Source organism: Globicephala melas, chromosome 2, assembly GCF_963455315.2.
Source record: "Globicephala melas chromosome 2, mGloMel1.2, whole genome shotgun sequence".
Taxonomy (NCBI): domain Eukaryota; kingdom Metazoa; phylum Chordata; class Mammalia; order Artiodactyla; family Delphinidae; genus Globicephala; species Globicephala melas.
In genome coordinates, this window is record NC_083315.2 from 168,090,446 (window position 1) to 168,117,056 (window position 26,611).

At 37.3% G+C, this 26,611-nt stretch overlaps 1 protein-coding gene across 3 annotated transcripts in view; it reads right to left on the reverse strand.

The window, feature by feature from the left end:
• Positions 1-26,611, reverse strand: part of DICER1 (dicer 1, ribonuclease III) — a 66,701-nt gene that overhangs the window by 34,919 nt on the left and 5,171 nt on the right. For 2 of the 3 annotated variants that reach the window (XM_030883463.3, XM_060295248.1), the window contains exons 2-10: positions 14,492-14,555; positions 13,094-13,194; positions 9,009-9,197; positions 8,200-8,362; positions 7,089-7,219; positions 6,036-6,170; positions 5,416-5,576; positions 3,387-3,555; positions 1,619-2,091 (exon numbers count right to left, since the gene is read on the reverse strand). In XM_030883463.3, the coding sequence (XP_030739323.1) occupies positions 1,619-2,091; positions 3,387-3,555; positions 5,416-5,576; positions 6,036-6,170; positions 7,089-7,219; positions 8,200-8,362; positions 9,009-9,152 (1,376 nt within the window). In that variant the 5' untranslated portion in view covers positions 9,153-9,197; positions 13,094-13,194; positions 14,492-14,555. The remainder of the gene's footprint in view (positions 1-1,618; positions 2,092-3,386; positions 3,556-5,415; positions 5,577-6,035; positions 6,171-7,088; positions 7,220-8,199; positions 8,363-9,008; positions 9,198-13,093; positions 13,195-14,491; positions 14,556-26,611) is intronic. The other variant, XM_030883467.3, reaches the window with a different exon arrangement.

Here is a 26,611-nt window from a genome sequence, read left to right on the forward strand (position 1 = left end):
ACTTAAAAACGCATGCAGAAAAGCGGGGAAAGGAAGAAAATGAACCCCGACTTCTCTCCAAGCCCCAGAAAATTTATTTAATTCTTAAACCATCCTGTATAGGGGCAGGGAGTACGTCTATAACTCAGCTTACAACTGTGCCAACGCTAAACTTTTCTGACCCCCAAAATGCCTTTCCCCCATTCTAAGAAACAACCCGAACAGATACGCACTCCCTGGACTGTCTCCTGGCAGCCTTCCCACTGGAAAGCACTGGTTTTTAGTGTTCTGTCATACCCAAGGGCATTATGATTACACAAAGAACTGAAAACTAGGAGGCAGAATATCAGGATTCTAGAGTTGTCTCTGCCACTGACTGGCAATTTAACTCAGAGCAAATCACTTTTCCTCCTGAGGCCTTTCTCTTTTTTATAAAAGTAAGTGGCTTGGATTAGATAGTCAGTGAAGTCCCTTTCCAACCTTAAACTTCTGATTCCAATGTAATTCCCTACCTGAAGTTACTTTACGTCCTATTCATCACAAGGATCAGGCCCAATGACTATGAAAATTACCAGACCGAAAACCGCCAGATGACTTCCCCAGAGTCCAATTTCTCGTTATTCAAGTAAGTTCTCGAGGCCCCCAAACAGTCAGAGCAGTTTGAAAAAAAAAAAAAAAAAACCCCAAATTACCTCAGGAAACAAAGCTTAATTTCTCCTCAGAGATCAATACTTGCAGAAAAGGCTCTTAGGGATCAACTTTGGCCAATTAATGGATCTTGTAGAAAAGTAGATTGAAGTGCAAAATAAGGACCCTTTTTGGCCCTTGTAAACAGTAGAGCATCCATCCACAAGTCAAAAGAACCACACAGTAAGTGACCATTTGACACAAATCTGAAGTGTAGCTCCTCAGCTGGCTGGGTCTATATTCAGGAAAAATACACTTCTATTGAAGAAGGGAGTAGGGTGGGAATTCACAACCTAATTGGCATTCGCTGTCACCTTTGCCAATATCCTCTGAATTCCTCCCTAACATTTTTATTTTCCTCTGATTCAGAAAATTTTAATATGTAGTCTATGAACCAATCCAAATTTCAAATCCAGCTGCTGAAAACTTTTCACTGCAAACGTGCCAACTTGAATCGACATTTGGTAAGGAAAAAAGCTAACACAGAAAAATTAGCCACAGTAACACCCCGATAAAATTTATCTTTAAGATTTACCTGAAGGAGAAAGCTTGGTGTGAAATGCTCAACACAATGCCTAACACATCATAGTCACAGGTTAGTAAATATCTAACTGAATCTAACAATTAATATAAAACAAGGAATGCTTTACTGTAATGTAACAATTTTTCTACACTTGCACTCTATTTTAATGGATTAGAAAAGATTAGCACCCTTTAGGGGAAAAAACCTCAGTCATATCAAATCTAGCCTTCGGGGAAAGCTACTGTATATATAAACATCCTGTCAATCCCAGTAGAGCGTAACACATGAGTTACGAGGATGGTGCCAAAAGTACAGGACACTTACATAAAAGCCTTCTGGTAGCTCTTAAAGCTATTACAACATATCACTTCACAAAACAAAGAGCTGCCTGTTCTACTATGGGAAAAATGTTAATCTTAAGAGATTTACCTGTTTAAGACAACTGCTGTATATCTTCTTTCCACAAAAATAATTCCACACAAAATATTGGTAAATGGAGAAGGAAAATTTGTCTCTGGCTTTTCTTTTTCTTCAATTTCTTCATCCTCCTCATCATCCTCAGAATCACTCCAAGACACGTAATTATCCTGATTCCTATTATTATACCACTCAACGCTTTCAAACTGCTGTCGCTCATACGGTTTATATTTGCGTAAGATTTCAAGCAGTTTTATTACTTTCGGAGTTACAAATTTCAGGTCAAGTGAGGCAGGTGAGAAGTGCTCTTCACATAGTGCATGGATTTTCCTTAGGAAAGTGTCTGTAAACAATAGAAATTTCCTGTGCAGCTCCTCTTGTTCGTGTTTGATATATTTCTGTAGTTCTCTTACCATCATTCCAGCTACTTTATCTGCACACCAGGGTCCCAGAACTACCAATACCGCACGACAGTCTGAGAGTATCTACAAAACAATGTAAAGGCCCAAATGCTAAACAATAATCATGTAGTTATTTTCATATGGAGTTTAACTGGGATTTAAGTTGTCTTTAGTCTGCCCCTTCAAAATAAATTTACCCCTCTAATATAAACACTGAGGTTAATTCCCCAAGGTTAGGGGGAAGGGCCAATGGTCTTTTCAAGCTCTACTTTTTCATATATATGCCCAGAACCATCCTTTTGTTTTCCCCAGCGAAAATAATCAAATAAGAGAAATTAAAAGATGCAACTGTATACAGTTAATAAAGCAATTTTAGAACTGTGATTAGTTCAAAGTACAACTGAGTCATTTACTTCTAGGTAAATATGCAAAGAACTATGTAGCAGAATATACATATACATGTACATGCAAATGCAACAGAGTATGTAATTTTATTCTAGGTATCAAAGAAAAACAAAACAATTTTCCTTGAACTTTATCTATGCCCAGAGTGCCACATCTTACAAGCCGAGCTCAGAGCAGAATGTAAATCCTTATTAAAGCTAAAAACTGAGGGACTGCCAGTTCTGCAGGCAAGTAAAAGACACACTGGGTTGAACATGGACTTAATGAGAAGACAAGTGTTGAGCAGAGCCTGGGCACTGCTGCTCCAGAAGAAAACCAGCAGGAGAGAATTAAGACTTAGATTCAGTACAGTGCTACCGTTCCCAACTGGCTGCAAAGTCCTGGGACAATGGTTCTCAAGTTTTAATGGCATCGGGATAACTGAAGGGCTTGTCAAATCTCAGACTGCTGGACCCCACCCACAGAGCTTCAAATTCAGCAGGTCAAGGGTGGGGCCTGTCATCTGCATGTCTAAAAAGTTCCAGAGGGAAGCTGCTCATCTAGGGCCCACACTTTGAAGGCCACCGTCCTAAGGAATTGCTTCTCAAAGCTGCACTGTTCAGGGATGACGAGCTCATATCCAGTCACATACAAAGAAAGAGCCGAAGAATTCATTCAGCCCGGGGGTTTGATCAGGAACTAATTCATCTGACCAAGAAAAAAAAAAAAAAAACTGGACTCACTTCTTATACTTAAATAATCATGACATCTCCTTAAACCAGGGAGGTCTATATTTAATAATATAACTGTCTGTCGGGTAATAGTACACTCAACCCAATGCGATACATTCAACAAAAAATGTCCAGAGATAAGAAGGTAAGGCCTTAAACTAAAATGTATATAAAACAGCCTCATTAGAAGAATATTCATTTCAACATTAAAAATAAATAGAAGCCTTTTATTATACTCCCCATACTTACTTTGTATACGCTTACCTGTTTAGAAATTAAAGTAGAATCTCTTTCTTTTGAATGTACAGATATGTTACAGTCATTGATAAAATTAAGTGCTTCTTCTAATTCCATCAGCAGTCTTTCATAAAGCCCACTTCTGTCAGTAAATGGTCCACAGTCTACCACAATCTCACATGGCTGAGAAGTATATCTTTAATATCAGAAACAAAAGTTGTCAACACACAATACACAAGTTCACTCCAGCATTACAATCCATTATGTATCTAAACCAAAAAAGAAACTTCCTATTTTCATTTGGAGTAACAAGCAGGCTCACAACAAGCATTCCTAAAGTGGTACTCCTTCTATCCGTACTGTGATTGCCTGTTAGGTCTCAATATGAATTTTGTTACTGCATTATTATCCCAGGTTTTTCATTTGGTTTTTTAGGTTTAGCCTTTCATCTTTTGCCCCCTTAGGCATCATCCAGACTGAGAAACAATGTTAGTCAAAATACTCAAGAAACTCAATAATGATGATTTCTCAGAAGCAGAAATAGGGAAGGGGGAGGGGAGAAGATCATAGAGAGGAAGTGTTACCATTAAATTTATCCATTTCCACACTATTTGAAAACGTTTAGCATTTGCAAATGTCAATTTTATTTTTAATGTGTTTTTAACATATCTTCATAAGGAAACCTCCCCCAAACTTCAGTCAATTACATTATCATTCACGTAATTGGATCTTTCATGACTTTCATAATACGACAACCAGAACAACACACAAAATCCTAAAAGCACATATAATAATTAATTAAGGAAAAGAAACACAATAAAGACATATTTAAATACTACAGTTTTCATTATTCCCAAAGAGAATTTTTAAGAGTCACATTTTGAGAATTAGGTAATGCCAGACTCAATAGATTACTTACCAGTTTTACCCAAACACTCTAATACCACTGCTTCTCCTAAAGACTTCAAGTAGTACAGGCCTACCAATCTAATTCAGGTCAGATAAAAGCAAAAGTACAGCCTTTCACTTCTACATCACAGACTGTCTTAGCTCAGGAAAATCAGAAAACAGCATGTCCTTAAGGCCATGAGATTTGTATTTCACCTTACATTTGGATTCATAAGTTTTATGAATCTACAAGTTACCTTTTCACCTCACTCCACAAAGAGAACTCTTTCCAAAATCCTACTAAATGACAGGTACACCACAAGGTGTTTTCCATGCCATCAAAGAATCCCTTGAAACCACTAATGCCATTTTACAGGCTCAGGAACAATAAATGACTCACTTGAAGTCACATGGCTTACAATTAGTGGAGCCAGTACTCAAAACCCATGTGTGACTTAACTTCATAACCTGAGAAATAAGTCATCTCTATTATAACTGTTCTAAGAACCACCGCTTGGTAATCTTTAACCTTGTTAAAGGCTATATCTAATAAGGGTATTTTAATATGAATTGAATTCGTTATATTTATTTAAAAACCTCATTTATATAGGCTCACTTCCACCAACTTAGATCAAAAAGGCTGTTTGTGTCTGCACGTTTTAATGAAACTCGAAACAGCAACCCCTTCGAAAAGAGACAAACCTCAAAGTCATAAACATCTTCTCAGAAATTTACACCCACTTTCAAAACTAGAGGGTGTTTCCTATTATTTTAAAGCAGGTTGTAAAATATTGAATCCTGTAAATAAATAAATGCTCTTTCAAAGCATCATGTGGGACACGTGGGTCAAAACAACAAAGTGTCCACACTTGCAGAAAAGGATGCCGATTTCCTGAGTTCCCCAGTCCTCGTCAACACCAGCAAATAGGATGGGCCCGCGCTTATGAGGCATTTCCTCTTAAGGCAGAAACACCTCCGTTACTCTCTGTGGAAATAACGTCAGATTCTTGCATTCGAAGATGACTATCCTGATAAGGAATTCTTAGCCTTGCTCTTTCCTTTTAATAGCCATTTGTTCTCTTAGAGACTATCTGCAAAGCACTGAGACTGAAGGCCTAAAACTGTCATAGCAGGTCTCATTAAAGCCAAGTCAATACGAAGTGCATACCTGTCTAAGACCACCAAGTCAGTTGCAGTTTCAGCATTACTCTTAAGAATTTTCTCCAGTTTCTGAATCTTTTCTTCCAATTCCTCTGGATCACATTTCCCATTTAAAATGGAAGCAGTTAGTCCCAAAATACGAGGACATGATGGACAATTTTCACAGAGCTAACAAAACAAAAGATACTGACAGTAAGGGATTCATTTTGCAAGGCCCTAACCAAAGAGACAGCATCCTAATAAAACATGTCAAGAAGACCTAACAAATACTAAAATTATCACTTATAGAATTACTGTAGCTTGTTTAAAAGATCAGTTTATCAAAAAGGAACATTTAAATATGCTATGATGGATTATGAATTCACTTATGATAGATCATATAATTTATTGATTTATATTATGTTTAAATTTTTATTATAGATTTAGAACTTGTTATAAATTTATTACAGTTTAATATTATAGGTTATAGATTTAAATGAACATTAATTTAATATTCATTCATTCATTCCTACACTGGAACCAAGTTCCCCAAACTGGTAACTAATACTGCTTTTGATCTATAAAAACATTGCTTATACTCAGTAATTTGACCTGCATTATTAAGACTGATAAAATCTAAAAACTTACCTTCATAATTTCTCGGTAGGGGTGGTCTAGGATTGCAAGATGACACTCATCGAACACCAAAAGGTTAATGTCTGATAGTGATAAGTAACCATTTTTCAAAACATTCAAGGCGACATAGCAAGTCATAACGAGAACCTAAAATAAAGCTGCTATCAGTATACAACACATGCCATTCACCTGCCTGGACACACTTCTATGAAATCAGATTATGAAACCCCTGTATTTTAGGTGAAGATTAAGACACTCATCAGTAAAAATTAAAACCCAAATCCTCAACGTATGGAAGCTCGTACTTGAGAACCAAGGTGTAAAATTAGGAAAACGCGGAAAGAGACAAGAAAGAAAATTTTGATAATGGAGATCATGTTTTTATGATAAATCTACTAAATCTACTTCAGGTTTTTAGGTTCCTAGAGCCATAATTTTGACTGATAAGACCTATCAGTTTTATCACAGTTTTTCCCCATCAAACTGACAAGGTTTTCTGGAAGCAGACAGGGGCTTATCATTCTGTGGATTTTAAGTGCTTTACTAATGAGGGCTTTACCCCAATATGTAAGACATACTAGCAAACTGGGGACTGCTTAGGTTAGTTAGGAAGCATCTCTTAACCACTTCAGATCCAACACACGAAAGGCCCTCAACACAAGCTGGCTACATGGAAACGTCTACGAGGAAGTCTTCCATCAAAGACGCTAAGATCTCAACCAAGAAACGTCTCCAGTTTCAAGACATTTAACTCAAGAATAAACTTTGTGAAAGCAAGTTATCTGCAAGATGGAAATAGGTCATAGGAATTTGTGTTTTTCAAGCAAGTAAATCATACTGTAAAAGCTGTTTCTTTTCTATCGCATAAGAGCAATACATGTCAGTAATTTACCTGGCTTTAGGATGAGATTATAGTAAGAAAACACATGAGGGCTAGCTTCTAGGCTGACAAAGTACAGAAAAGTAGAGTTTTCAAACCTAATTCAGACAACCAAGGCTACAGATCATCTTATAAACCAAGGACTTGTACAGATTTATTAAGTGAAAATTCTCTACAAGTCTTACCTGGTGCTTAGTAAACTCTTGGTTCCATTTCTCTTTTGTCCAAGATGCACTTACTTCCAGGTTTGAGTATTCCCCAACCTTGAGATCTGAGTGAGTTCTGACAGCTGACACTTGTTGAGCAACCTGGTTTGCTGATTACAAATATAATATTCCGTGTAAATATGAGAACTCTTCCCTAAATGGCTCTCTGGACTACTAACAGTTAAACAGTTAAGGAAATCCTTATTATTATGTATTACACCTGACCACCAATTTTTTAGATAGCCAATTTAAAATCATATTTTCACAGTAATCTCCAAAACACACTTATTAGACTCACCACCCCACCCTCTGTCATTCACTTCAGAGAGCCTTATACCACCTTCCTTCTTTAAAGGTGATTTTTCCCCAATCTAAGAATATAATTTCTAGGTTGGAATGGCAACTACTCCAGATCCACCCTTCCTATTTTCTTCAATAAAATCAGACTGTATCACCAAGAAATAAGACAGACTAATATGTATTTAAAGCACATGAGAACATCACATGCTGAGACAATCTAAAAAAAAAAAAAGAAGAGGAGTGACATGGTTATATTAGTACCCGAGCAGTTTATGTTCACATTTTATACTTTTTAGTTTAATATCTAATCCCAAACACATAAAACCCAGTACTTTAAACTCTTACTGAATATCTAACTTTTAAGTTAAGCATCTAACTTTCTTTCTACAACTGGTATAGCAAGATCATAAATCAAAGTTACCTATTTCATAATCAAGCACCTTTTGATACACTGTGTGAAGCTAAAACATCAAAAACAAAAATAACTACTTAGATCAGATTATATTCCGAAAGTAATCCTTCAAAAAAATGCAGAATCGGAATTAAATGCAATTACGTTTTAGAAAAAAGCTGAAGTTTAACACCTATGAAGTAAGATGACTAACATTTAAGAGAAATACTATAAAGTTAAGAAATAAGACAGAATGATATTTCTGCTTCAACAAACATTATTCATCAACCTCTCTATACTTTCAAGAGTTTAACTTAATACCCACAGAAAAAATCTCCTTAACCATAAAATCTCATCCAGTTTTCCTCCACACAATTTGATAAAATAATTTTTTATTACCAGAGTTGACCAAGAACACCGTCCTTTTGCCATTTCTGTTGAAGTCTCCCCTGATCTGATAGGACAGCTCTTTAGTGAGTAGTACTGCAATAAACGTCTTCCCTGAGCCAGTGTTTAAACAGACTATGGTATTATGATCCAGAGCTGCTTCAAGCAGTTCAACCTAGAAATACAGTGGGAAAAAGAGATTATACACTTCTTATCTAAGTACAGAATTTACAAAATTGGATTTGTTTTAATTCAGAAAATTTCACTGTTTTCTAAAATCTTCCTCCAACAAATCTGCCCCTTCAAAGAGCATACGTTCTACATCTTTATATGAGAATAATAATCAGAGGCATTAAAATACCGGTTACACATAGCTGTGCTGTGTAAATGTGTTGAAGTGGCACTTACAATTTCTTTAAGAATTATCTTCACAGGGACAGAAAACTTCTCTAGAATAATATGAACTGAAATGACGATAACCATGGTTCTTCTGCCAGTCCAAGGTTGTTCAAACCAATCTCAATTCCTACCCAGATCATGAGGACAGACACACCCAAATAGATACCAAGGAACAGTGAAGTTTTCACAGGGGGAAAAAAAAAAAAGAAAAAGAAATTTCACCAATAAAACTATCAAATCAATTACCCAGCAGATGTTAGAAAAGAAAAGGACTATTAAGAAAAAAAGTATCTGGAATGAGAAAATTAATCAGAAGAGGAAAGCTTGAAAAGGTAAAGGAGTTTTATATAAGTTGTGTCAACTGTATGCTAATTTATTCCATTTTAGTGAAAATGCTCCAGTATTAGTGTTCTCATTAGTACCTGATATTTTCTTGGCGTATAAATGTTATCATGAATTGCTTCTTGTTGCCATGGCAGTCCAAAGAAAGGACCCATTGGTGAGGAAGCAGGGGTCATGAGCTGCAGGCCTGCCATGCTGAGGGGTTGCAAAGCAGGGCTTTTCATTCATCCAGTGTTTCTTTCATTGCATTTTTGTTCTAGCACAGCTTACTACAAAAGGGAAAAAGAATACCATTACACAACCATGCAGGGTTAAAAACAAAAGAAAGCACGGAAACAAGAGGAACATCAGAATATCATTCCTATGGGCCTTTTCAAACTCTTCATAATTGTTTTAGCTTTTTCGTGATCTAAGAGGATCGTTTTAAAAGTCAAGCATTCTGTACTCGCCAACCCAGCAATTCTACACCTAGAAACCTGTCTAAAAGAATCAGGCGGCTGCACAAAGAGGTAAACACATGAATATTTATTGCTGCATTATTACTTAAGAACAAGAAATAACCTTAAAATGAATTAATCAAAAATTAGCTAAGTAAATTATGGTCTAGTCTTAAAATAGAATACTATAAATCCATAAGATAAGACAGATCTGTATTTACTGACACAGAACTGTGTCCATAATATACCTTTAAGAGAAAATATGTACAGTATCGATGCCCTTTAAAATAACGTGTATATATACAAAACATGTAAATACATACGTAAATATATTTCAAACATTCTTTGTAAATTCTATGATGCTACTATTGATAAAATAATGAGAAAACTGTACGGAAGGCACTTCGCACTGTGCCTGCACACAGGAAGGATTCAAATGCCTGCCAACGTTTGGTCATTTTATCGAAGGACCATAAACACAGAAGGTCATTCTTCTCAATTGATAACCTATCACAACTGCACAGCTGCTCAACTATTTACATATGTATCTTTAAAATTATTCATATCCTAGATAAATTAAAACAAGGCAACACCATTCTGTGAAATAAAAGTTATTTCATGGTATCTAAGCACTCTTCTATATTGCATATATTCTTCCCCAAAGATAAAAATGATTATGTAAAATGAGAAAATAATAATTCAGTCTTTTTAAAATTCCTAACCTGCAGATAGAGGGTTAGGGTTTCAAATCTCTACGTGAAAGTCCATCATCATCAGAATTTACCTGCCTTGTAGAAGGGAATTTTCTCCCTTGTACTGCTTTGCAGTGTTCATTGTTATTACTCTATGACACTGGAAAGAAAGAATCCCCACTCTTTGTTCCTTGACAACAAAAACTCTGAATCTCTTGACATGTTAAATTTATAACCATTGTACAACACAGTGACTTAAATTGTTGCAGCTAATCCAACAAGAAGTCTCAAGAGTAGAGTCTCTTTTATGCATAGGTATAATACCAAATTCTGATTTCAGAGCTCAATTCAGTTGACAAGAATTCAACATCCAGCTAATACAAGTAGGATCTCAAGTAAATGGTAAAGGGGCAAATGGCTCCAGGGCCAAGGACCTCAGCAAGGCAGGCGTGTCCGTGGACCAGACAGCACAACCATTCTCATTATCCCTCTCAGAGGAAGATGGCAAGCACAGCATTCCAGAGTACATTATGAAAAACTATCAAGTCATTATTTTGCCTGGGTCAAGCAGAACTATGTCTTTCATGAGAAATAATGTGCTCACCCTCTACTGAATCAAGTCCCAACAGCCTTTCCTTTTACCCCTTTTACACTCAGCATTCACTTCTCCCAACTCTACAGGCCCACAGGATAAACACCCTCAGGTTGATCATTCAAGCTTCTTAACGCCGCTGCAGAGAACCTGAAGCGGAAGGCTATACCTAACCTCCGAAGACCCAGCAGGCCACGCTGAAGGCCCAAGAGATTTGCAGGCACTTCCCACCTGCCTACCATTCTTGGGATATCTCTACGGTCCTCCTTATCCACGGGTTCCACACCCGCAGGTCGAATCTATCCTTGGTTGGATGAATCCAAAGATACGGAGGGCCAACTGCACTATGCAAGGGGGCATAGTACATGAGCATCCACGGATTTTGGCATCTGCAGGGGACCTGGAACCAATTCCCGTGGGTACTGAAGGACAACTGTACTTCTCCTTCATTACTCCAGGCTGCTTACTGGTAGGATGATTTATCATTGTTAAGCCTGACACCTCACTTTTCACCCAACCCAAATGTTAATCCAAGACCAAACAAAGACATGGTGGAAGGGATCAGGAAAGAAGCCTAAATCCTGGTGGTGGATGGAAATTTTAAAAGGAGAAAAGAGGGCAGCAGTGTAAATCCCCAAACACACTTCTTCCACCTCCAGAAACCATGTACAGCAGGAACCCTCCTTCCTATCACTGTCATCATTTCTTTTCATGTAGACAACATTAATAATAATGACAGTGCCAGAAAATAGTCTAAAAAGTAAATGAATGTTCTATTTTTAGAACAGTCTAAAAAATAGTCTAAAAATACTCTATTTATAAATATTTAGTTAAAAATTTATTATAGACTATATAAAGTAGTTTAAAAATAAAGTCTATTTTTAGAATAGTCTAAAAAATAGAAGCATGTTCCTTTTTTGCTGCTGTTGTTCCATTTTCTTAAGGGGGAACTATATTCTTCAAAATTATCAGTATCAGTACAAAGAAAAACTATGAAAATGTTCCCGATTAAAGAAGACTCTAGAGACATGACAACTAAATGCAGTAACTGACCTCAGACTGGATCCTTTCCTGAGAGCAATGCCATAAAGACCATTACAGAGTCCATTGATAAGGCTGTAGATACAGCAGTGTTACATTCACTGAGTTGATAACCGCACCATGACTATGCAGGGGAGCATCCTTATTCTTGACAACTATATAGTGAAATATTTAGGAGTAAAAGGGTCATGTCGTATGCAACTTATTCTCAAATGGTTCAGAAGAAGAAACTACACGTAGATACACAGAGAGAGAATGGGTGCAACTGATAAAGCAAATGGGGCAAAATAGGTAAAGCACATATTCTTTGTCCTAATCTTATTTTCTGTCCGTTTGAAATTACTTCCAAATAAAGAGTTTTAAAAAGTAAATAAATAAATATTACCCATTAGACTAGGATCTCCTTGAGTACAAGAGCTGTATGTCTCACACATATTCCTACCACCTACTGAACCAAATCACACCCCAGACATGGCAAACAAAAAATACAGGTTCGTAAAATGCAAATATTGTCCATGTGCGTGACATGAAAACCTTCAAACAGTTTCTATTTGCCTTTTATAACTTACATCACATTGCAGACATTCACAGAGACACATACATACACGACTTATCCTTTTACTGGCACACTGGCAAACATGCTCCCCGAGAACTAGATGTGTGTCTCATTCTTTGCAGCTCTTATTACCTGGTATAATGTACCATATGTACATTTAAATAAATATCTGATGAACTGAATCAGAGATTCATGAATGTCCACACAATACCATACGGAACAGAATCATAGTTCAAAAGTTATTTCTACAGTATTTGGTTTGGAAATCCATACCCGCACCACTCCTACTCACCCTGAAGGGTGGATACAAGACAGAGAATTTGCAGGGAAATGGAGGACGGCAATTGAACCCAGCCCGTTACATTTCCAGAAGGTCACAATATTTAAATTAATTTTCATTCATTTAGTACACAGTGACTGGCCCCAGCGATACACTATCTATCTGAAGAAAGCAAATCCAACATTAAAAAACTCAACAAGTAATCCAATAATGTGAAAACTGAAAAACCTATAATTTTGCCAATTTTTACTTTCTTTGGCATGTTTAAATAGATTTTTTTTTCTTAACTTGGTCTTAATGAAAAGCTCTGAATCCCTGCTGGTAAGTGAAAGTTCTATAGTTTCACAGATTAACTGACTATGGTTAACTGCTTCAGCAGAGCCAACAGAGTAATCCACATGACTATTTTCCAATCATAGATTTCAAATTTCTGGTCAAACAATTAACACTCATGAAAGCTGTGAGGTTGTTTCATAGCTTTTATATGGTTCATTTAGAAATAACTTAGTAAAACACATGAATAAAAACTCTCTTCCTCTTTCCACATACGATAAAGCCCAGATTTACCGTCTTAATGTTTGAGATCTCTGTGTTGCTGTTGTCTGAACTGCATTTTGACATTGTGATAGCAGTTTATTGGAAAATCACAGCATACCCAAGCTTCTGCTCTAAAAATAAATGCAAAAATAGCCAAGTTTAAGACTCCTGTACTTAAACTAAATATAAACGCATCTACAAGAAAGCCTTATGGATATGAAAAGCTGAATAAAAGGCCATTACTTTGGATTAAAATTTAAACAAAAGACATCTGGGTTATTTTAGGATACTAAGTCGTATTCTAAAACAAAGAACAAGAGAATGAGCTATAACAATAGCATGCCTAATTCCCAGAGACTGGGGTGGGGCGTGGGCTGTCTTGAGAAAAGTTAGAGGAAAGATTTAAAAATGAATGCAAGGAAATCAAACAAAGTACATAAATTCTAAAGACAGTGATTAGGGAAATGGAAAAAATAAATAAATAAAAGGACAGAGATGTGTCATTTCCTAAATTCATACACACAAAAGAAGTAAAGAAGATCACCAGAAGAGTACCTGGCTGAGTAATCCACATCACCCGGCAGCAAGCTTTCACTACAAGTATGAAATCTATCAGCAATTTCAACTTCTCAAAGGAAATTAAAAATACGAACTCAAAGAACAATTTAATCTAATGATAAACTCTTTTATAAAATTCATTTATGAATAAAAATTTAAGAACACAGTTCAACAATGTCAATACTGTGGAGAAATTTAAATTTAGGGGTGGTCCTAAATAATCCTAAGAGATTATAAATCAAAATCAAAATTATAAGTCAAAAAATAAGGAAGCGTAGGGCTTCCCTGGTGGCGCAGTGGTTGAGACTCTGCCTGCTAATGCAGGGGACATGGGTTCGAGCCCTGGTCTGGGAAGATCCCACATGCCGCGGAGCAACTAGGCCCGTGAGCCACAACTACTGAGCCTGCACGTCTGGAGCCTGTGCTCCGCAACAAGAGAGGCCGCGACAGTGAGAGGCCCGCGCACTGTGATGAAGAGTGGCCCCCGCTTGCCACAACTAGAGAAAGCCCTCGCACAGAAATGAAGACCCAACACAGCCAAAAATAAATTAATAAATTAATAAAAAAAATAAATGAGGAAGCATAAAGTACTGAGGTGAAAAGCTTGATTTAATCAACAAATGCTGCTTTTTTTAGATTTGATACCGGATTTCATTTATGCTCCTTAACTGCAATGCTTCTACTACCACAAGCTCAGGAAAAACAAATTGGCAGTGGTTTCTTTTCACTTATTTGTGTCTAGTCTAGTCTAGTCTACAGTGCGTGCATGGAGGTTAAACTTTCTCATTTCATACACAAATTGGTTTTGCTAATAAGGTAACAACGCAGAATGGGGAAGCCTTAACACTACTTTAGTATGTACATATTTACCTCCAAATGCTGATTCTAAGTTCTTTCAGTTTCCAAGTCTGTATTAATTCATACCCTAGGTAACCTAAAAGCAATCAGAGAGAATATTTTAGAACATACAACTCATTTTTAAAAAACAACTTTAAGAAATTTCCTACTTGACAAACTTTTCTGATATTTATCTTATCAGAATAAGATCTCTGATAAAAACAATTTTTGTATTTATCTATTGGGAATCAAGAAAACAGTGTATGTATGAAAGGGCTGCCCTTTAAAAATTAGTATTTATTATGTTCTATTACAATTGGGAATTTTTAAGAGTTGTTAGTACAATCCAATTAGATATAAGGAGAATTCCTGGAAGTAAATTACATTTCCCCCCAGTAAAATCTGGCTTTAAAAATACTAAAAGAGGGCTCCCCTGGTGGCGCAGTGGTTGAGAGTCCACCTGCCGATGCAGGGGACACGGGTTCGTGCCCCGGTCCGGAAAGATGCCACATGCCGCGGAGCGGCTGGGCCCCGTGAGCCATGGCCACTGAGCCTGAGCGTCCGGAGCCTGCGCGTCCGGAGCCTGTGCTCCGCAACGGGAGAGGCCACAACAGTGAGAGGCCCGCGTACCACAAAAAAAATAAAATAAAAAAATACTAAAAGACTACAGTAAGTCAGTACCATGCTTTATTTTACATGAACTTATAACCCCTTACTCTCCTAATGAGTAAGTTCGTGTTTTCAAAAACTACCTCATGCTTTGACTTTTAATTCCGTTCTGTACTGCCACCTAGTATGATGCAAATGCAATACACCAACTTGGCCTGATGTGTCACACGCGACATCTTTCCAATTCATATTCACCTCTTTTCTAGAAACACCGTAGCCAAAATAATAAGCTGATAATCCTTTAAAACTTAATGCAACTCCACTATTACAAAATTATTGTTGAGTTATCCAACTTACTTCCCTAGACAATTCTGTATAGAGATAAATTAGAAAGTTAACATGCCAAGTACAATGACAACTTATGTTCATACTACGGAGCCAACAGGTCAAGTTTTCTCATTTTAATTGATGACTACGATTTAAATTACATACATGACTCATGTTTGATAGGTCCCTTTAAGATAACTCTGAAAAAGACATGCCACATACCAGATGCTCAGTCAAGTTCTAGTATAAACCAACAAACTTAACCTAATTTAGCATCTAGATCCCATATATGGCTGTACTCTTTCAGACAAAGGCTTGTAACAACAGACAGCTAACCCTCCTAGTTTGAAGTCTAAAGGCATCTAGAGCTTCCTGGTACATATTTTCAAAATTGGTAACAGAAAACTTCCAACTCATTCATTTTATTATGTGTCACAGATTCTGATACTACTAACTTTACAAATATTACTGTCCAGATTTCATTCCTACTCTCATGAAGCCCAAAATGCGCAACTACCATGAAGTTCCACAGTGAACAAAAGAACACACCCACACAACATCAATACTGTGACATTAAAACACTGTCAAAAATACTCCTGGAAGCTAACAGATAAAACTAAAAAACGTCTGAAGAGCTTTTAGTCTCTAATACAGTAACAAATATGCTATGGAGATCCAAGACATTAACTTTAACTCCAGCCAAAGCCTAAATGCTAAGAGCATCCTTGGCTATGGATATAAAATAACAGGTTTATAATACAGGTTGCTGACATAAGGGCAAATTAAAAATAAGCGGTTCAATTCTCCCACTTGAAAATAAAGGAAAGAGACTCTTTCCCCTCCTTTTTTTTTTTCAGAACTTCTTTTTCAGTCCTTTTGTGCTGTACTTGAATCTTTATAAAAGCCAAATAAGCCTCTAGCCAGTCTCACTTCTCAGGAATGTTTCCTTAAGATATGTCATCACCAAGAAAGATAATGCCCAATCTCCCAGTTTCCTAGGATGGCCTAATTTGGCAACTGACTCCAAACTGCAAAACCTACCACCAGTCATAAAGATACGAGAAAAGTAGCAATTTTATCTTGAAAACATGGGTGTAACGTGTTGTAACCACTTAGCTATACAAAAGAATAAGGTTTCTGTCTTTGCAATCTCTTTAGTGGATAGCCTGAGATACACATCACATTCTAGTTTAATGCTTACTCAATAAAATTTCTTCCTTCCCTTCTACATTTTTGGAGAGATTTTCTGGGTTGGGAGGAGATTTTGTTTTTAATTATATTTCCCCAACATTAGCTTTAAAGAAAAAAAAATAGTCCAATTCTCAAAAAGTATTCACGCCAAATAACAAAATCCACTTCTTGAAACTTAAAACAGTAGAAAAATCCTAAAATATACTGCTCAACTGCACTGGAGAGAGCAGTTTTAAAAATGAAAATAGAACTTAAGTGCGCAAACACCTCCTCTTGTTCCTAAAAAGGAATCTGCACACAAGAAGGATCCAAGGTATTTACAAATAACTCCAAACAACCTCCCTTTTCTAAACTGAAGTTAGAGGAGAAAGAGAGGAGGCTGTTTTAAGTTAATTCCTAAGTCAAGCCAATGCTCTCACTTCTTAATATTTTGGAATATAGTCATTCCCTCCTCACCGAGGCCCTCTGATGTGGGAGGGACACTGGGTAAGGCCACTGGGGATGTAGAAAGCAGTCTTTTCTCTTTCTTTCTTTTTAAGTATCTTTCATTTAAAATAATCTGAATGCTAGCAGAGTCCAGTGTCAGGAAGACCAAGGTTTATCAGACTCTACTACCTCTCTCTAAGGTTGTTTCCTTGCCTATAAAATAGAGCACCTATTATGACGATTAAGTAATTAAACACATAATAACCTTGGTAGAGCAAAAGTCCTTGCACAGAAAATGTTCAAAAAAAGATAGTTTTAAAGAAACCACAATACCATCTCTATCTACAACCACTGTTGTCATACAATTCTTAAGACTTTAAGGAACTCCTTAAAGAACCTAAAATGTTGTATCAATCCTAAGATTCAATATAAAAAAATTATTCTCATACAAAGTTAAAGTACTATACAAGATTTTATACAGTATTTTTAATCAGATGAACCTGAAAAACCACACTACCTAGTCATTATGAATTTCCAGTACGATGAAAATCAAACAAATTTAAATCACAAAACATGGTATATAATGTAAAATAAAATTAAACACCTTTGTGTCCACTAGTCCTCTTTAAAAGCAAAAACAAAAAAATACTACGTGCTACTTCTGTTTGGCTCCCCAGGCATCACTGCAAACATGACTGAACTGTTTCTTAGGCAATGAAATGGTACACAGCTGGGCAAGTAACCGTCGTCATCATCATCATCACCATCAGACAAGTTTTGAAAATATAAAATGCAAGAAAAGAGAAAACAAAAAGATAGGAAACATCCAAAATACCCATTGTACATAAAATAAATATTTCAAGGATTTATCAACTATTATTTGGTGAATATAGATTATGAAATGACTAAGGTCAAACCAAAGAGTGACAGACCAAAGAGAAAAGGGATAATAATTTCAAAAATTTAAACACTGGAATTTTTAGTCTTAGGTAGTTAAATACACAGCACAAAAGAAATATTTCCATTTTCACTTTTGTCATATCTGTCATTATTAATTAGAAATCCTTGCATATAAATCTAGCTTACAACATTAACACAAACTACATTCAGATATGCACCCTTCAGCATTACCATTTATAATAGCAAAAAATGTCCCTCCCACCTCCCCCAAAAACTCTAAATGTCTAACAATGAGTGAGGGAATGGTTTGGTAAACCATGGATGGCTCACTTTATATGAACTACAGTTCAACTGAGCTATTAAAATGATGACAGTTTATAATAAACAAAAATGCTTACGTTATGGGATTCAATGAAAAAACTTTCATTTGCAGGAAGATCTGATTGTGTCCTCAAGTTAAAAACTAAAGAAAAGAAGAAAGGGAGGAATGGAGGGAAAGAAAATTGCACCCAAAATTGAGGCTGGGATTACTACCATAAGTAATTTCTTTCTCCTTAAAACTTTTCTGCATTTTAAAATCCCCTACAATTTGAACACTTTATTACTTTCAGAATTAAACACACTCTTAAACTGAGGATGAAGACAATAAAGATATATGACTCTGTCTTAAGTACTGGGGGAAAAAACTCCCTTCTTAAGCCACTGAATGTGGTAAAATTTACCCCAGTTTCTACAATTTAAACCACAAATTCACCAGCCTTCTTTTCCTGCACTACTCTATGACCCAAACAAATTTCTGCATTTCTCTAAAATCTGTAGCATAAACATATTATATTTACATTTCCATGTAATTATGCCTAAAATGGGATTTGTCCAAAATTGAAGTTGAATACAGGTCAAATACCATTTTAACAAATTCCATCCACCAAAATCTCCATATAGAAAGTCACTCTAGGCTGCCAGCCAATGGCCCACTTACTTGGAATACTTCTTAAAAAGACAACATTCCAACACATCAAAATGGCACAGATACCCGCCCCTGCCCTTCAAGTCACCTATAATGACCTTACTTTGCAATTTTGTTTTCAGAAAGGTAAATATTTAATACATCACTAGCTTCCAAGGTGAGTTTTAAGGTTAATGTTTGATTCCAAGTTTCTGTACTTTACTCAAAAATATTGTTCAACAAGTGCTAGAATGTTACTCAATTCTACCTTTTACAACACATAAGAACATCCACGAGGGAAAAGGGTCCACAACTCTCTATGTCAAGCTGCTTTAAGATGCTACAATGTGAACATTTCACTACTAAAGAGAGGTCAGTTCTGAGACAAAATGAGCCTAAGAAACGTATGATTATGGATGGACGCTTAGTCAATGTTGAGTCAGGAAGCAAACACATCAAAGTTCCAGGTGAGAGGCAGAGCCTACACCACAGCCACGTGCAACCACTCATGCTCTCTGCTTTCCCTGTAACTCCACGACGAGTGTATCACAGCCTCCACAGATGAGTAGTATAAAGAGTGATATTTAAAGTGGTTTTCCCCACTTAAAAAATTCTCACTGCACCTCCTGCCCCTCAAATTATTTGTTCATTCATTCAACACATATTTAATCAAGCAAGACATCCCTAATGCAAACTCGTATTCTGCAGAATGTGAGAACCTGAGTTCAGTTTTGAAGAATGTGTAGTATTAGCACTAGTTAGGGAGAAGATAATACAGGACATCGTGGGGACGGGGAGACAGCATGTGAAGCAGCATTTAAACAGAAACCAGGCAAGTCGAGTTGAGGGAATTACAAGCTGTGTGCTGCAGCGCAGTGTCCCACAGGACAACAGCAAGACCATGAAAGTGGTAAGATAAGCAGGGGCGAGACCATAAAGGGCCTTATACACAGCTCTAAAGGGATTAGAATCCCTGTGGGCCTTTTTAGTCTCAGCATACACCAAGGGTTGTCACCTACCTAATCTCAGCCTAAGAATGACTCTCTATCAAGGCCCACAGACAAGAACATCTGAATACAACAAAGTAACAGACTCCTGAACTTTACTCTTTCCTTTACAGGGGACATTCTTTTTCCTGGTTACAATCATTGCCTCTACGAATACAGGTTTGGCTGGAGCTGTCCCTGTTGGTGCACTGAAATCCCTTGTCCCAGGATCCACCCACCCACCCACCCAGTCCAACCACGGAAGAATCAAGATGGCTGGTCACCCCATCTCTAGCTCCCATTCACTATCCCTGACTGCCTACAGTACATTTCCACTTGGAGATCAAAGGAACTTCTCCAAAAATTCCAAAAATTCAATTAATCTAAAAAGAAAGATGAAGATCTGCTACTGCTAAATACAATTAAAAACACACCCCCTCACACAACCATTCTTACAGGAATTCCAGAGATGCTTCAAGAAAGAAAAGCAGCATCAAAATAAATGCAGTCTCCTAAGGTAACAGCTCTGATTTCACTCAATTATGTTACAATTAAACCCAATATACATATATTATAGAAAGAATCCAGGTAAGAGAGGAAAGGAAGTAGGCTCCGAAGTCACAGTGGTGAATGAGCCCGTTAGCTCTAAGACTGCGGGCAAACGACCTCATTTCTACAATGGCACCTACACAGATGGCAGCCCCTTGGCTCCTCCTTCTCCCTACATAATCCACAACACACACATTTAACTCTAGCGTAAGTCAACTACACAAATCACTAAAAAAAAATAGGTAAGATGTTTGTTCTGGAAAAAGGAATTGCACATATTGGAGAGAAGAGGTGAGAGACTGCGGGAACCATGCTCAAAAAGACTCTCAGAGCCTCTCCTTGAGAGTCAATTAAGAGTATGCTACATGGTTCACAAATCTGGGGACTACTGAGAATGGGAAGAAGAGCAAGAACCAAAACTATAACTGGTCCCACCTTTCAGAATTGTTATAGTCCTCTTTAAAAAAACAGGCAAGTGCCCACACTGGACCAAAGGACAAAACTGGCGGCTACCGTATCCTGCAGGGATACCGTATCCTAGTGCTTTTAATCCTACATTGTTTGAACATGAGCAAAGCCACGAGGATACCCCATATGTATCTGCTTACACATGATTGCAAAGATAAAGTCTGGCACCTCTAAGGGACCTACTCAGTAAGTAAACTGTCTGAATGGCAAACAGACAATGTGACTGAGACACAGTATCCAACACTAAGAGCAGAAGTAGTAGCTGTCATTTGCCAAACTCAACCTCTCACCAAGGACTACCAACAAGCATCAGTTCCAGAAAAAAAACAAAGGGATTAAAATCAAAAGTATAGTACTCATGGAGCGTAAAGCTCCAGGTGACTCTGGGTACGAGAAACGTGATGAATCAAACCAGGACAGCAAGACAGCTCAAAACCTTCAATGACTTCCCTTTGCACTTAGGATAAAATCTAAAATCCTTACTATGTGTGACCCTGCCTCTCCCTCTCCCTGACTGGGGCTGGGTAACTCCCCCGTCTCCCACTAGTCACAGGGCCTTAGGCCCTCCACCAAGCTCTTTCCTACCTCAGAGCCTTTGCACACACCATCCCCTGGCCATCTGCTCCTCAATCTTCAAGTCTCAGCTCCAGTGTCACATTTTCACAAAGTTAACAATATCAGTTAAAAGTCAGTAATGTAATATATATAATCCATATGTCCAGAACCAATCCGAGTACCAGGCACAAGCAGGATCTATCTGAATACATGAAGAAAGGCTGACAATTCTCACCACTAATAGGCAACTCTTAGGTAGAGGCCATTTGAATACTGACTGCCCCCCACCTCCTGGAAGGTTTTTAAAATACTACTGTTTCATACCTTAACTACTTATTTTTATTTACTATCACTTAGAAACAATCCTTCCAAGAACAACAAAGAATATGTTAAATTATAATTCATTAGTCAAATTTATCCAGAGTGAACTTTGGCCAAAGATTAAAAATTTAGCTTCCAATCTAATTAAAGATGTCACATACTGACAGCTTTTGAATATCATTTTCATGAAACTAACTCTATTAGTTTTCAGGGAACTAAATTTGTCCATATAAATCATACTTGTGCCTAAATTCTAAGGACATAAAAAACCTAATTTCAGTGACATTAAACACTTCTATTCTTCCATACACCACAACAAAGAGTATTTATTTATATTAAATCATTAAATGACTCTCTTAAAAAGTTGTAATTTTTTCCACACAGAGCAAAGTTTTATCTGGTTATGTTGTTTTTTGTTTTTGTTTTTTTTGCCGTACGCGGGCCTCTCACTGCTTTGGCCTCTCCCGTTGCGAGGCACAGGCTCCGGACGCACAGGCCCAGCGACCATGGCTCACGGGCCCAGCCGCTCCGCGGCATGTGGGATCTTCCCGGACCGGGGCACGAACCCGTGTCCCCTGCATCGGCAGGCGGACTCTCAACCACTGCGCCACCAGGGAAGCCCTGGTTATGTTTTAATATCAATTATATCTTACTCTGGAGAACACTTTGGATGATATGGACAAATTTCTTGAAAAATACAATTTACCAAAATTACCATCTAAGAAAGAGAAAATGTGGAGAAGCCTATAGCTTTTAAAGAAATTTAATTAAAAACTGCTTATGGGGCTTCCCTGGTGGCACAGTGGTTGAGAGTCCGCCTGCCGATGCAGGGGACACTGGTTTATGCCCCGGTCGGGAAGATCCCACGTGCCGCGGAGCAGCTGGGCCCGTGAGCCATGGCCGCTGGGCCTGCACGTCTGGAGCCTGTGCTCCGCAACGGGAGAGGCCACAGCGGTGAGAGGCCTGTGTACCACAAAAAATAATAATAAATAAAATTAAAAATAAAAAATAAAATAAAAGAGAAGTAAACAATCCTTAATACAATGTGTAAAAATTCTTCATATACCATGGCAAGTATGAAATATCAAAAGCCCCCAGAGTAAAGAAGGAAAGGGAGAAAATTTACCTTTATTGAGCACTTATATTCTATTATCTGGTTTAATCCACAAAGCAACACTAAGACAAGTTATCATCTCCATTTTAAAGGGATTTGAAATAACCTGCCCAAGGCCATGTGGCTAATGAATGGGAGAGGTAGAATTCTGCTTAAAATTTTGTCTGATTCCTATTTTTATTTTCACAATATACAAAACACTATGGTCTCAAAGGAAGTGCCCATTTACACTGATCTGCCGGTCAAAATATGTATCTGGATATGTTCCCCTTGATCTCCTCAGGGGATTGAAAAAGAATGTATCCATTTTAAGATTAACAGATGCCCACTGAATATTTTACTTTTAACTGAATCTGCATAAACACATATAAGTAAATATTGCTTTAATTATAAAGCCTTAGCAACTGAAATCAGCCCTGACTATGGATATTTCTCTTGGCCTTTCTAGTTTAGGTGCTCAATAAATACACAATAACAGACTATGTATCTCACCATTTTTTTCAATACCTTTATTACATTTAACTGAAGACTAAACATGATTTACTGCTTGACACAGAAACTACATAATGACTTCTTTCTCTAGTGAAATGAATTAAGTGCTACCTTAAGACAGATCATTATAAAGGGGGTTCAGACATAGTGAAATAAACTAGATTAATTAATATTATAGAAACTACAATGTACCATGTAACTTTTTCTTCACTCAATATAGACAACACAGGTAAGCATTTTGCCAGAGCATTTGCTGCTGAGGCAAGACACAGATTTCATACATGTATATATGTAGGTATAAGTTATGTTTTGCATATGTACATGTATGTGTGGGTACATGCATGCACGTGCACATGTATAAGCGTGTGCATGCTAAAGAGGCCTCAGGAAAATTATTTTTTTCCCTACTCCTGGCCAAAATATGGACCCAATTCATATGTAAAAAAACTTCCCGGGGACTTCCCTGGTGGCGCAGTGGTTAAGAATCCGCCTGCCAATGCAGGGGACACGGGTTTGAACCCTGGTCCAGGAAGATCCCACATGCCGCAGAGCAACTAAGCCCATGCACCACAACTAGTGAGCCTACGCTCTAGAACCCGCAAGCCACAACTACTGAGCCCACGTGCCACAAATACTGAAGCCCACATGCCTAGAGCCCGTGCTCCACAACAAGAGAAGCCACCACAATGAGAAGCCTGTGCACCACAACAAAGAGTAGCCCCTGCTCTCCACAACTAGAGAAAGCCTGTGCGCAGAAACGAAGACCCAACACAGCCAAAAATAAATAAATAAATCTAAAAAAAAAAAAACTTCCCTGAATTCTCCTAATGTTCAGCAACAGAAAAGCTAGAGATGTACAAAGATTGATTTTAAATAATAACAATAAATATTCTCCTTCAGAATTCTGTCATATGTCAACAAAAACTTTTTTTTACAAATTATCCCCAAAAGAAAGCACCCTTTGACAATGCTTCATTTCACATATTTTATTGAAGAAGGTTTGGAAACTGAAGTCCATGTGTTATGTAAGCAATAAAGAATTACTCTTTTTAAGCACTAATAGCATTTGGAAATTATAGCTTGCCTTAACTCCAGTAGAATTTACACACTACATTTAAATGCCTAATTTAGGTTGTTCTATTATTTGTTCGTATGTTTTTAATCAACAAATTATGCATTTTCCTCTGAACACCAAAATTATGTTTGGTCTAAGATAAATAAATTACTTGAGTTTATTATATGTAACAGGTACATATAAAGATTTTAAAATTAGGGGTTTTTTCTTTTTAATGTTTAGCTATACAATATACAAGACCCTTGGAAAAGGCAGGTAATCCCGGTAGTGTTATGTACAAAATATAATAAGCATTTTTTTAAGATTTTTTTTTTTAATGTGGACCACTTTTAAAGTCTTTATTGAATTTGTTACAATATTGCTTCTGTTTTATGTTCTGGCCTTTTGGACACGAGGCATGTGGGATCTTAGCTCCCTGACCAGGGATGGAACCCGCACCCCCTGCACTGGAACGCATAATCCTAACCACTGAAACCCCAGGGAAGTCCCATACAAAAATATAATAAGCTTTTACAATTAAAATACGAAGGTGCCTATCAAATACTTTCTTCGTCTTTAATAGTACCAGAGGCCTCTCAGTGGGTTACTTGCTCTTCATCATATTGATCAGATCAAGAGTTTAAACAGTTCCCATCAGACTCTCATTCATTCACAATCATTCACTAAGCTGTACTAGACGCAGAGATAAAAGATGAAAAGACTCAACTGTCTCTGAAAGATTTGGCCGTCCTTTCAAGGCACAATCCAACTTGACCTACTTTCCAAGCCTTACTTCCCATGGTTTTCACCTTACCTTTCCTGCTCCGAACAGCTCACAATTCCATCACCTACTTTCTTACAGTCACTACATACAAACCTCAATGCTCAGTAAATGCAGCCTCTCTTTTCCAAGTCTCATACGTAGTTTAGATTCAGCTTGAAATGGAGAAGTCCCTGAATTATACAGATGCTTCAAAGATTACCGACTATAAGACAGCCTGGAGTCTTACAAATGTTCTCATTTTAAAAGTGAGAAAACCAAAACTAAGTCTAGAAAGGCCAGAGCGACCTGCCCTTAACATATGTAGTTATTTAGAAGCAAAGCCAAACTAGAACACAGGTTTCCTAACCACTCGTTATTTTACATTGTTCATTCATTCCACCAATCATGTCTGCCTCAATTATTTGAAATTTTTTTATCCTTGGTTAACCTATTACTTGTCTTTATTTGTGTTCATATAGCTACATCAGCGTGTACAGATGGGGTTCAGCAGGCATCCCTGCACCTCCTATAACTGTATATAAAATTCTGAATATGCACATGCACATTTTTCTGGGGATAAGATTCGTATCTTTTGTCAAATCAGGAGTCTCCAAAGAATAAGAATCACTGGACTATATCAAGTACATATGATATATATATATAAAGTTTATGCTGCTTCAAAATATAGATTCAAGGATGATGCATTTATTCATACATAATAGAAGAATGATAGTTATATAGGGAAACTGAGCAATACTTAAGGCACTATTATGTTTGGTCACTATTATAGAGACCCAGCTAAGGTAGCTGAACCATTTGACCCAATACAGACAATCCTCATATAGAATACCTGTCTGTGAAATATTGCACTCAAGCCCTCTTTTCTTTTTCATCTTCCATTATAAAGCTAAGCATAACATCTCAATATTCATAATTTTGGGGGAAATCACAATATCATCAAATCACATTAAGAATATATTCTTGAGCAAAATTTCCTCTAATGTACGTATCTGAAGCAAAATAACATCAGCTAAATTTTATGAAATGGTGGTTATGTGACAGAACTGGGTTAAGAGTTTAAGAAACTCACTTTTTCCTCACAACCTCAAGAAGTAGGTACTATTATTATGAGCGGATTTCAGATGAGGGAGCTGACTCAGAAAGGCTGCCAGACACCCTGTGCTCCTCAGCTAAACTGGAGGAATCAGAATTTGAACCCTGGTCTCTCTGACACCAAAAACTTGCTCTTAAACGTCCTTATAATGCTTCGATAAAATACTAATATTTAATTCTGCAAAATGGAAAAAGCTTAAAATACCACTAATCAGAGCTACCCATGAGTGATGGCAGTGTAGCAGGATGGGCGAGAGGAGAGGCCACGTGAAGCTCTGGGCTCAGCATGTTAAATTCGCCCTCTCAAAAAAAATATCTCAAAGTCTACTGCCTTTCTCT